This window comes from Onychostoma macrolepis, chromosome 17, assembly GCF_012432095.1.
Source record: "Onychostoma macrolepis isolate SWU-2019 chromosome 17, ASM1243209v1, whole genome shotgun sequence".
Classification (NCBI taxonomy): domain Eukaryota; kingdom Metazoa; phylum Chordata; class Actinopteri; order Cypriniformes; family Cyprinidae; genus Onychostoma; species Onychostoma macrolepis.
The window spans coordinates 2764084-2777324 of NC_081171.1; the positions used below are offsets into that span (position 1 = coordinate 2764084).

General features: G+C 34.0%; 1 protein-coding gene across 3 annotated transcripts in view; it reads right to left on the reverse strand.

Moving 5' to 3' along the window:
• The window catches only part of LOC131522774 (1-phosphatidylinositol 4,5-bisphosphate phosphodiesterase beta-1), a 79344-nt gene that overhangs the window by 1670 nt on the left and 64433 nt on the right, over positions 1 to 13241 (reverse strand). Inside the window, exons 24-32 of one of the 3 annotated variants that reach the window (XR_009266634.1) lie at positions 12700 to 12835; positions 12496 to 12549; positions 9647 to 9866; positions 8303 to 8483; positions 5492 to 5568; positions 5316 to 5405; positions 4337 to 4394; positions 4163 to 4249; positions 2925 to 4036 (exon numbers count right to left, since the gene is read on the reverse strand). Coding sequence is in view for 1 of the 3 variants with exons in the window: in XM_058748485.1 (XP_058604468.1) it covers positions 4163 to 4249; positions 4337 to 4394; positions 5316 to 5405; positions 5492 to 5568; positions 8303 to 8483; positions 9647 to 9866; positions 12496 to 12549; positions 12700 to 12835 (903 nt within the window). In the remaining 2 variants the exon portion in view is untranslated. Of the gene's footprint in view, positions 1 to 2924; positions 4037 to 4162; positions 4250 to 4336; positions 4395 to 5315; positions 5406 to 5491; positions 5569 to 8302; positions 8484 to 9646; positions 9867 to 12495; positions 12550 to 12699; positions 12836 to 13241 lie in introns of those variants that run through there. The other 2 variants (XM_058748485.1, XR_009266635.1) reach the window with 2 other exon arrangements.

The following is a 13241-nucleotide window of genomic DNA, read 5'->3' on the forward strand; positions in this document are numbered from 1 at the left end:
AAGTAGCATACTTTTACAAGAAATGTAATGATATATTAAAAATAAATTTGGTGCAAAAAAACAAAACAAAACAAAAAAACATAGACTAACATTATTAGAGGACTTCAAGGGAAAAAAAAATGAGATTGAAAGAACAAAACACTACTGCTAATAATAAGACCCCTGTAAACATCATCATTGTGAAAGTGCACTAATGCTCATGCAGCATTTCTATCATAAAGTGCAAACGTGGTGCTGTTCAGTGTGTGAATGTGTGTCTGTCTGACCGCAGGAGAACCTCAGAGTCGATGGCATGAACGCTAATGTGACACGGGACAGTATTGACAGATACGGATCGATATCCACTAATGCTGCGGCAGCGCTCAGGAATCACAAATCAACACATCAGTGCAGAGATTTCACCATGTCATTCCTCTTATCCACATAAAACACTCAATTTGGAGAGCTATATGCATAAAAACACAAAAGCACATCATTTACAAGATTAGGGCTTATAGGAAGGGAGTCTTGACTTCATGCAATATGATTGGTCAGTTCTGATGAGTGAAAGTTCACAGGCCAATCAAAACGCAGCAATTAAGAGATTGAGTCATATCTTTACTGCCACTGAAAAGCACGTTCTCTCTGTTTCTGCAGTAGGATCCTCACTAAAAATGTGCCAGATGATCACAGTGAAATTCTACAGGAGAACAGCAGATTCAAATTTAAATACTCCTGAGCAGCTTATGAAATATGTCAAGCGTTAAGTATTTAATATTTAAAGGGTCGGCCCTGAATGAAAAGTCTGTCATCGTTCCCTCGTGCTGTTATAAACCTGCAGAAGGTCTTTAACAGGTCTTTCACTGATGACTGAATTGTCATTAACTCTATAATTTTCATTATGAACACTTACTGGACTGAAGCAGCTCAGCTTTATTTGATTCTCCATCAATAATTTTTTAGAAAAATCAGTGTGTCATAAGATTGCCAGAGACAATTTTAATAATATTTTAGTTAAGGTCAAAAATGGCATTCAAAGATGGAAGAATCTTAAAGTCTCTCTTCAAGGAAGAATCTCCACAGTTAAAATGAATTTGTTACCTCGATTTAATTTATTTTTCTCTATGCTACCACTTTCTCCCCCTCCAGGTTACTTTAAGGAGATCAACTCCATAATTTCTAAATTTATCTGGAATGATAAATGCCCCAGAATTAAGTGTGGTTAGTCCTCTAGCTCTCAGTTTAGCATCTAAAAATCTGGCTCATCGTCTTATTCACTTCAAAGTCATTCATAGAGCATACATAACTCCTTACAAAAGATTTAAAATGAAACTACAACCAAATCTCAACTGCCATATACAGGTGCTGGTCATATAATTAGAATATCAACAAAAAGTTGATTTATTTCAATAATTCCATTCAAAAAGTGAAACTTGTATATTATATTCATTCATTACACACAGACTGATATATTTCAAATGTTTATTTCTTCTAATTTTGATGATTATAATTGACAACTAAGGAAAATCCCAAATTCAGTATCTCAGAAAATTAGAATATTTACATTCAAGTTTCAATTAATGACCATCCCTACAGTATAAATTCCGGGAACATTGAAACCCTCCACAAAGAGGGTAAGTCACAGAAGGTCATTACTGAAAGGTGTGGCTGTTTACAGAGTGCTGTATCAAAGCATATTAAATGCAAAGTTTACTGGAAGGAAGAATTTGGGTAGGAAAAGGTGCACAAGCAACAGGGATGACCGCAAGCTTGAGAATACAGTCAAGCAAAGCCGATTCAAACACTTGGGAGAGCTTCACAAGGAGAGAACTGAAGCTGGAGTCAGTGCATCAAGAGTCACCACGCTCAGACGTCTTCAGGAAAAGGGCTACCAAGCCACTTCTGAACCAGAGACAACATCAGAAGCATCTTAACTGGGCTGTGGAGAAAAAGAACTGGACTATTGTCCAGTGGTCCAAAGTCCTCTTTTCAGATGAAAGTAAATTTTGCATTTCATTTGGAAATCAAGGTCCCAGAGTCTGAAGGAAGAGTGGAGAGGCACAGAATCCATGTTGCTTGAAGTCCAGTGTGAAGTTTCCACAGTCAGTGATGATTTGGGGTGCCATGTCATCTGCTGGTGTTGGTTCACTGTGTTTTCTGAAGTCCACAGTCAACGCAGCCATCTACCAGGGAATTTTAGAGCACTTCATGCTTCCTGCTGCTGACCAACTTTATGGAGATGCAGATTTAATTTTCCAACAGGACTTGGCACCTGCACACAGTGCCAAAGCAACCAGTATCTGGTTTAAGGACCATGGTCTCCCTGTTCTTAATTGGCCAGCGAACTCGCCTGACCTGAACCCCACAGAGAATCTATGGGGTATTGTCAAGAGGAAGATGAGAGACACCAGACCCAACAATGCAGAAGAGCTGAAGGCCACTATCAGAGCAACCTGGGCTCTCATAACACCTGAGCAGTGCCACAGACTGATCGACTCCATGCCACACCGCATTGCTGCAGTAATTCAGGCAAAAGGAGCCCCAACTAAGTATTGAGTGCTGTACATGCTCATACTTTTCATGTTCATACTTTTCAGTTGGCCAAGATTTCTAAAAATCCTTTCTTTGTATTGGTCTTAAGTAATATTCTAATTTTCTGAGATACTGAATTTGGGATTTTCCTTAGTTGTCAGTTATAATCATCAAAATTAAAAGAAATTAACATTTGAAATATATCAGTCTGTGTGTAATGAATGAATATAATATACAAGTTTCACTTTTTGAATGGAATTGTGAAATAAATAAACTTTTTGATGATATTCTAATTATATGACCAGCACCTGTATGTAATACTACATTATCAGGTACTTTTCTGCATATGTTTTGGGAATGTCCTGTCGTCGTTAGTCTATGGACACATGTAAACCTGGTTTTGTCATCCTTACTGCAAATTGATTGGTCTGTTAATCCAAGTTTGTGTCTTCTTAATGATGATTCTGGTCTCTGTATAAGTTCAATGCAAAAGAGAATGTTGTTTGCTGGTTTTACGGCTGCGAAGAAGACAATAATACAAAACTGGTTTACACCGCACATGTGTGGAAAAACATATTGGATCCGTAGCCTCCTGCAAATAGTGACTTGTAAATGTACAACAGCACGAATCAATGGGGCCAAGCCTTCTACCATTGATGCTTGGCAGTGCTTTCTCTTAGATATACGTGACTGTATAAAGGAGTGACTTTTGTGTTTTTCTTGTCCTTCCCTCTCTCCCTCCCTTTGACTGGACTTTGAGATACCGAGTATGTGTCTGTTGTGTTTTTTATTTATTTATTTTTATTTTGGATGTTATGTATGAAAAATAAAAAAATGTTGATAACGAAAGAAAAATCAGTGCGTCTCAAATCTGATCATCAGGATCTTTTGAGGAACGTTTGTTTCCAGAAGCTTTACTTTCACTGTTCCTCGGAGGAGGAATGATCTTCATCTCACATCTTCTGAGGAGCGTTTATTTCTTCATCTCTCAATCATCATTGGATTGCATTGCATTATATCTCATATATCTCAATCTCATCTTACTAAGACATATTATTGCAGATATAGAGTGACCACTCTTATTTATATATTGTTATGTATCTGATATACTGTTATAAAGATCTCATTGATTTGCATTACAACCATCAGAATTTCATCATATAAATATAAGCATTCGCACCAATTTGCATATTTTTGCTCAGTTTGAGTCTCTGAATAAAATTGAGCTGTTTTTTCCTCCATATTCTCATTATATCAGACTATATGAACCATAAAAGCCTTATTTTTTAAATATGATACTCAACATATTGCAGGATCTGCATTTTTCGGACTATTATTTCCTATGCCAGGCTTTACAGGGTTAAAATCCCAAAGCATGCTGGTGAATGACAGCTGCAGAAAATCGATGATGACGGTTGTGAAATATGTATTGATCTACAGTGTCAGGATGCAACAAACTCCAAATCTCATCGGTCAGACTTCCAAGAAAGCATCATCACTCGCTTTCACTAGATGAGTTCTGCTCCTGTAACAATAACAGTGATAATAATAATCTGTGTGACATTAAACTCCAGCTAAGGCGACAGACAGAGATCTGATCATTTTGCCACTTTTTTATTAGCTATTGCAGTAAAACACAGTAAACTCTGACCTTGGGTTTCTCGTCTAATATCTGTTGCAGGATGCTCTTATGGGTTTCTACCAGCTTCTCGTGTCTTTTAATCTGAGCGTCTTCCAGCTAGTGACAGAAAACACAAGCGGTGAGAAGTGTGAAGAGTCATATTTGCTCTGGTTTTGATGATGAGAAATGGAGAAAGTGTTTTACCCTCTTGATGTGCTGCACCACCTCGTTCACGTACGACCTGTTGATCTCCAGCTTCTCCCTGAAACCAGACAGAGACTCTCACGGTGTCATGTGAGGCCTTAAACACTCTTTTATTGCCATCTAGAGGACAGTTTTATATAGAATAATAAAAATCTCTCTATTCCGTTCCTTTAATTGCTTCCCAGAACATTAATAAAAAATAACTTGAAAATAATCTTTTTTCCTCTCTAAAGATAATTATTTTATATCAGTATATCATATAATATAAAGTTTTGTCATTTATTAATGTTTTTGTAATATCCATACACATACACAAATAATATATGATCATTATTTAAAATATATTACATCATTTGTATTAGTTCATTTGTTACATAATATATATTAAGCATATACTGTATATATATATATATATATATATATATATATATATATATATATACATATATATATATATATATATATATATATATGTATATGTATATAAGATTATTAGTTATTAGAACATTTAGTTAGATGATTATTTTATACTAATAAATTATATAGCATACATTTTGTGTAATGTATTAATGCTTTTGTAATATTACACAAAGTATAGAGAAAATAAATATAATATATAATACATTTATATTTATGTACACATTTACAGAACATGATACAATAGATAATTATAAAACCATGACAGGTAATTTCAAATAAAATGTAAATATATTACAATATAAAATAATGCAAAAATATATATATACATACACACACACACACACACACAAACACACATGTAAAATTCTTTATAAATCTTTATATTTATATTATTTGTATTACCAATTAATATTATTATCAAATGTAGTTTACCAGTGATATATTTTTTTGTATTTACCATAAGTATTTTAATATGATTTAGAGGCCAAATATGCTTCAATATGCTCATCTAAAACCAAAACATAATTTGGTACACAAATTAAGCATGATGAAGTCTTACTCTTCTGTCAGGTGTTTCTCCTTTGATTTGGCTTCATTGATCTTCTCTTGTCTCTTCTTGTCCATTTTCTTTTTCAGCTCTTTCTTTTCTCTGTAAACACAGACGGGACAGCGAGGGTGACTCGACATGACCTTATGAATTATTAAAGAAGCTGGTGATATTCATAACAGACTCACTTCTCGCACAGCTCCTTGATTTTCTTCATTTGGTTGCTCTGACTATCCTCAGCGATGGCCGTCAGCTTCTCGATCACCTACAGACACAGCATTTCACTTGTAGACCAATTCATCTGTCTTTCTGACTGATTCATTAAAAAGAACGATGAAAAGGTTTTCTAAAGCTGGACATCAGAAATGCTTAAATAATTTAGATCTGATTTATCACGTAAGATAAGTAAAATACAGCTTCTCTCTACACACATCTTAAATATTGCACACTTTAATTTGCACATATTATTTTTATTTTTATTATGTTTCTGTATTGTTTGATATTTTTATATTTTAATATTTAAATTTTATTCGAAATAATTAGTTCATTGCATTACTGTATGTGTGTAATATAACATCAATCAAGTTATGAATAATATTATATATATATAAAATGTATTAATTAATTAATTATATATCACATACTGTATATTACATTATTATTATTATTAAATATATACATATATATATGTGCGTGTGTATATTCCCCCCCACTCACTACACACATATACAGTGGGGCAAAAAAGTATTTAGTCAGCCACCAATTGTGCAAGTTCTCCCACTTAAAAAGATGAGAGAGGCCTGTAATTTTCATCATAGGTATACCTCAACTATGAGAGACAAAATGAGAAAAAATCCAGAAAATCACATTGTAGGATTTTTAAAGAATTTATTTGCAAATTATGGTGGAAAATAAGTATTTGGTCAATAACAAAATTTCGTCTCAATACTTTGTTATATACCCTTTGTTGGCAATGACAGAGGTCAAACGTTTTCTGTAAGTCTTCACACACTGTTGCTGGTATTTTGGCCCATTCTTCCATGCAGATCTCCTCTAGAGCAGTAATGTTTTGGGGCTGTCGCTGGGCAACACGGACTTTCAACTCCTCCAAAGATTTTCGATGGGGTTGAGATCTGAGACTGGCTAGGCCACTCCAGGACCTTGAAATGCTTCTTACGAAGCCACTCCTTCGTTGCCCGTGTTTGGGATCATTGTCATGCTGAAAGACCCAGCCACGTTTCATCTTCAATGCCCTTGCTGATGGAAGGAGGTTTTCACTCAAAATCTCACGATACATGGCCCCATTCATTCTTTCGTTTACACGGATCAGTCGTCCTGGTCCCTTTGCAGAAAATCAGCCCCAAAGCATGATGTTTCCACCCCCATGCTTCACAGTAGGTATGGTGTTCTTTGGATGCAGCTCCGCATTCTTTCTCCTCCAAACACGACAAGTTTTTACCAAAAAGTTCTATTTTGGTTTCATCTGACCATATGACATTCTCCCAATCCTCTTCTGGATCATCCAAATGCTCTCTAGCAAACTTCAGATGGGTCGGACATGTACTGGCTTAAGCAGGGGGACACGTCTGGCACTGCAGGATTTGAGTCCCTGGCGGCGCAGTGTGTTACTGATGGTAGCCTTTGTTACTTTGGTCCCAGCTCTCTGCAGGTCATTCACTAGGTCCCCCCGTGTGGTTCTGGGATTTTGCTCACAGTTCTTGTGATCATTTTGACCCCACGGGGTGAGATCTTGCGTGGAGCCCCAGATCGAGGGAGATTATCAATGGTCTTGTATGTCTTCCATTTTCTAATAATTGCTCCCACAGTTGATTTCTTCACACCAAGCTGCTTACCTATTGCAGATTCAGTCTTCCCAGCCTGGTGCAGGTCTACAATTTTGTTTCTGGTGTCCTTTGACAGCTCTTTGGTCTTGGCCATGGTGGAGTTTGGAGTTGGACTGTTTGAGGTTGTGGACAGGTGTCTTTTATACTGATAACGAGTTCAAACAGATGCCATTAATACAGGTAACGAGTGGAGGACAGAGGAGCCTCTTAAAGAAGAAGTTACAGGTCTGTGAGAGCCAGAAATCTTGCTTGTTTGTAGGTGACCAAATACTTATTTTACCGAGGAATTTACCAATTAATTCTTTAAAAATCCTACAATGTGATTTTCTGGATTTTTTTTTTTCTCATTTTGTCTCTCATAGTTGAGGTATACCTATGATGAAAATTACAGGCCTCTCTCATCTTTTTAAGTGGGAGAACTTGCACAATTGGTAGCTGACTAAATACTTTTTGCCCCACTGTATACAGTATACATTTTATATATTAATATTATTTTGTATTATTAATGTTATTAATATTATTATATACATGTTTACAATTAATCATATTATATTATTATCATTATTTAGATATTTTTTCACACACTACACACAGATACACAATTAATATATGGATATCCAAATATTAATATTATTTGTATTATTAATTAATATTATTATCAATTAATACTCTCTCTCTCTCTCTCTCTCTCTATATATATATACATATATATAAACGATAGTATTAATATTAAAATTACATGTTAATATTTATTGTTTATTGTTACTATGTATTTATTTAGTACCAGCTCTAAAAACTCATGAGCAAATTAATAAATTAATCAATTTTTTCTCAATAAGAAACACTTTCTGAATTATTTTTATTCATTACACTTCTGTATTGTTTTACATTTTAAAATTCTAATATTTAAATTAGATTTTAAAATCATTGCCATGGTTTGATTATTTTCTGTATATTTGTTATATTACAGAAACATGAATTAATAAAATATTAATAAAATATTAACTACATATACTATATAAATTTTTTTAATGAATATATATATATATATATATATATATATATATATATATATTTTTTTTTTTTTTTTTTAATTAATTTATTTATTTTTTCTCCACATTAATATGTTTTTTTGATGTGCGTCTGTAATCTGACCTGTTTGATGTGCTCTTTCTTCAGATATTTCTCGCTGTAATACTGCTCCTGACGCAGATTGAGGAGCTGCTGCTGCTGCTGTTCTTTGAGTTCGGACAGTTTCTGTCCACTGTCCTGATCCAGATTGGCCAGTTCCTGCTCGAAGAACGAGGGTCCGTGTTCAGGACTGGACGACAAACACCTGACGAGACACACATAAAACAATGAAACGATATTTATACAGTTAAAGTTAAACAAAAAGCATGAGTTATTACAAAGGATTCACTACACCCCTTGCACTGCCAGTTTCAACCTCAAGCAATTAAAAATGTTTAATATGTATGCAGATATATGTACATGTGGGAATCTGTATGTATATGTGCATGCTAAGGGAAATGTTGAGTCTATTGTATTGTTTTTTTAAGTGCTGTCAAACAATCGTGATTAATCGCATCCAAAATAAAAGTTTTTATTTACATATGTGTGTGTATACTGTGTATATTTATTATGTATATATAAATACACATACATGCATGTATATATTTCAGAAAAATATGTTGTTTATTTATTAAATATTAGTGCTGTCAAACGATTAATCGCGATTAATTGCATCCAAAATAAGTTTTTGTTTATATAATATATATGTGTGTACTGTGTATATTTATGATGTATATATATAAATACACACACACATACAGTATATATTTAAAAATATTTACATGTATATACATTTATATATTTATATTCTTATATTTTATATTATATATAAATATATTTTATATAAAAACAACATATTTTTCTTAAATATATACATGCATGCGTTTGTATTTATATATACATAATAAATATACACAGTATACACATATTATGTACAGAAAAACGTTTATTTTGGATGCAATTAATTGCGATTAATGAATCGCTTGACAGCACTATAATATATTTATATTTATATATATATATATATATATATATATATATATATATATATATATATATATATATATATATATATATATATATATAATATAAATTATATGAATATAAATATATACATGTAAATATTTTCTAAATATATACTGTAAGTGTGTGTATTTATATATACATAATAAATATAGACAGCACACACACATATATTATGTAAACAAAAAAACTTTTATTTGCGATGCGATTAATTGTTTGACAGTACTAATTTTTTTTAAGTACTTTTAGTATATTGGTCTTGTTATAATGTGTTGTGAATCCAAAGACAGATTTCCACTTGTGGACAATAAAGGAAAGTAACAGTAACAGTGCGTGAGACGCTGGTTCTCCTGATGTTCCTCCTCTCAATCCCAACAGTGATCGGATCAGCGGGCGTCTACCTACCTCTTCTTACCGTCTCGTTTGGCAGACTTCAGCAGGACGGCTCGTTTGCGCAGGTAGTCGTGCTGGAACTCGTTGTATTTGGCCGTGTGCTCCTTGATCATCTCGGTGGTCTTCTTGTGGTGTTTCTTCACCAGGTCCTTCATTTCTTTATAGTGTCGTCTCTGCTCTCGGACGAAGCCCTTCTGCTGTTTGAGCTCCTCCACGGTTTGCGCCTCCATTTCTGAAACAGAGGTTTCATGGACTGTAAAATTTGTTTTTATAATATCACCACCTCCATATTTTATGAACCTTTTCTGAAGCTCATGCCGATGGATTTTCTGAAGCTGTACATCAGCAATGTTTCAGCAATTTATAGTGCATTAAAAATGATTGAAACTTAACGGCTACCTAATAAAACATAACTTCACCTGTGGCTGTTTGTGTTTTTTAATTGTTTTATTTCTCACATAAAATAAGCAAAATGCAGCTTCTCTCAAGATACAAACATCATTTATATTGCACACTTGACTGGATTATAACATTTTTTATTTGTTTCTGTATATTTAGTATTTTAATATATTTAGATTTTATTTAAAATAACCTGCCATGGTTTGTTTATTCGATTCTTTTATGTATGTCTCCAGAAACATACATTTATTATATACAGTATAGACATACAAACTTAATGTAGAAATGTTATTTTTATATAACCTGCAATGGTGTTGTATTCTCTTTTCTTCTGTATATGTGCATACAAACACAAATTCATTTTATATATATATATATATACAGGTGCTGGTCATATAATTAGAATATCATCAAAAAGTTGATTTATTTCACTAATTCCATTCAAAAAGTGAAACTTGTATATTATATTCATTCATTACACACAGACTGATATATTTCAAATGTTTATTTCTTTTAATTTTGATGATTAGAGCTTACAGCTCATGAAAGTCAAAAATCAGTATCTCAAAATATTAGAATATTTACATTTGAGTTTGAATAAATGACCATCCCTACAGTATAAATTCTGGGTATCTCTTGTTCTTTGAAACCACAATAATGGAGAAGACTGCTGACTTGGCAATGATCCAGAAGACGAACATTGACGCCCTCCACAAAGAGGGTAAGTCACAGAAGGTCATTACTGAAAGGTGTGGCTGTTTACAGAGTGCTGTATCAAAGCATATTAAATGCAAAGTTTACTGGAAGGAAGAATTTGGGTAGGAAAAGGTGCACAAGCAACAGGGATGACCGCAAGCTTGAGAATACAGTCAAGCAAAGCCGATTCAAACACTTGGGAGAGCTTCACAAGGAGAGAACTGAAGCTGGAGTCAGTGCATCAAGAGTCACCACGCTCAGACGTCTTCAGGAAAAGGGCTACCAAGCCACTTCTGAACCAGAGACAACGTCAGAAGCATCTTAACCTGGGCTGTGGAGAAAAGAACTGGACTGTTGCTCAGTGGTCCAAAGTCCTCTTTTCAGATGAAAGTAAATTTTACATTTCATTTGGAAATCAAGGTCCCAGAGTCTGGAGGAAGAGTGGAGAGGCACAGAATCCATGTTGCTTGAAGTCCAGTGTGAAGTTTACACAGTCAGTGATTTGGGCTGCCATGTCATCTGCTGGTGTTGGTCCACTGTGTTTTCTGAAGTCCACAGTCAACGCAGCCATCTACCAGGAAATTTTAGAGCACTTCATGCTTCCTTCTGTTGACAAGCTTTATGGAGATGCTGATTTCATTTTCCAGCAGGACTTGGCACCTGCCCACACTGCCAAAGGTACCAAAAGCTGGTTCAATGACCATAGTGTTACTGTGCTTGATTGGCCAGCAAACTCGCCTGACCGCCTATTGTCAAGAGGAAGATGAGAGACACCAGACCCAACAATGCAGAAGAGCTGAAGGCCACTATCAGAGCAACCTGGGCTCTCATAACACCTGAGCAGTGCCACAGACTGATCGACTCCATGCCACGCCGCATTGCTGCAGTAATTCAGGCAAAAGGAGCCCCAACTAAGTATTGAGTGCTGTACATGCTCATACTTTTCATGTTCATACTTTTCAGTTGGCCAAGATTTCTAAAAATCTTTTCTTTTTATTGGTCTTAAGTAATATTCTAATATTTTGAGATACTGATTTTTGACTTTCATGAGCTATAAGCTCTAATCATCAAAATTAAAAGAAATAAACATTTGAAATATATCAGTCTGTGTGTAATGAATGAATATAATATACAAGTTTCACTTTTGAATGGAATTAGTGAAATAAATCAACTTTTGATGATATTCTAATTATATGACCAGCACCTGTATATATATATATATATATATATATATACACACACACACACACACACATATATATATATATATATATATATATATATATATACACACACACACACTCCTAACATATTAACATAAATATCAATAATTTGATATAAACAATGTAATATAATATAATATAATGTTATTTTTAAATAACCTGCCATGGTTTGTTTTAGCCTCTATAAGAAAATTCATTATAGTTCTTATAGTTCTGTATTCTTTTGTACTTTAATTAATTTTTATTTTATTTGAAATAACTTTGTTGTCATGGTTTGTTTATTCTATTATTTGTCTGTGTATTATTACAAAATTAATCAATATAAAAAAGTAAAAAATAATAGTGATACAATGTAATTTAATTAATAATATAAATGAAAATGATATATTACTACATATTAAAATAAAATGATAGAATAAACAAACCATGGCAAGTTATTTCAAATTTTGATGTCACTGCATCAAAACTCTTTGAAAGTTTGGACTACATCTCTTAAGTAGGAGATAAAAAGGCATTCGGTCTGTTTAACAGTCGGTTACTGACCGGTGAGGACGCTCTGAATCAGATCTTCAGTCTTCGCCGCTGGTTTGGTTGAGCCTGAATCATAATGGGATAAAATCAGATGTCCAGTAATACTCATCAGTTTTGTGGACAGTAGATTTGGATTAGCAGTGGATGGTATGGGTTTATAGCTCAGTATCAGCTATCAGCGGAGAAGATGTTGTGTAAGCTGTGTGAAGCTCTGACCTGTGGACTGCGGCTGTGTGCTGATCTGGGACGCGGGCTTCGGAGCGGCGCTGGGCGTGTGAGTCAGACCGTTCTCAACCGGGGCGGGTTTGGGTTCGCTTTTAACCTCCGAAGGGTTTTCAACACCAGGATCCGCCTGGAGAACAACACACTTCATCATCAAAACCTCCAAATCTGTTCAAACACGATAAGTTTCACAGATGCTCCACAAAATGAAAAAAAATTAAATTAGAAATTCAATACATTTACATTTAGTCACTTAGCAGATGCTTTTATCCAAAGCGACTAACAAATGAGGATAATAGAAGCAATCAAAACCAACAAAAGAGCAATAATAAGCAAGTGCTATGACAATTCTCGATTAACCTAATGCAGTACACATAGCAAGGGTTTATATATATATATATATATATATATACAGTATACACACACACACATAGAGAGTGCAAGTCTTAGAGGGTCAAGTGTTTTTTTTTTTTTATATAAAGCAAAAAAATTAATTAGAATTAGAATAGAGAGTGCTAGAGTTAGAGGATCAAATA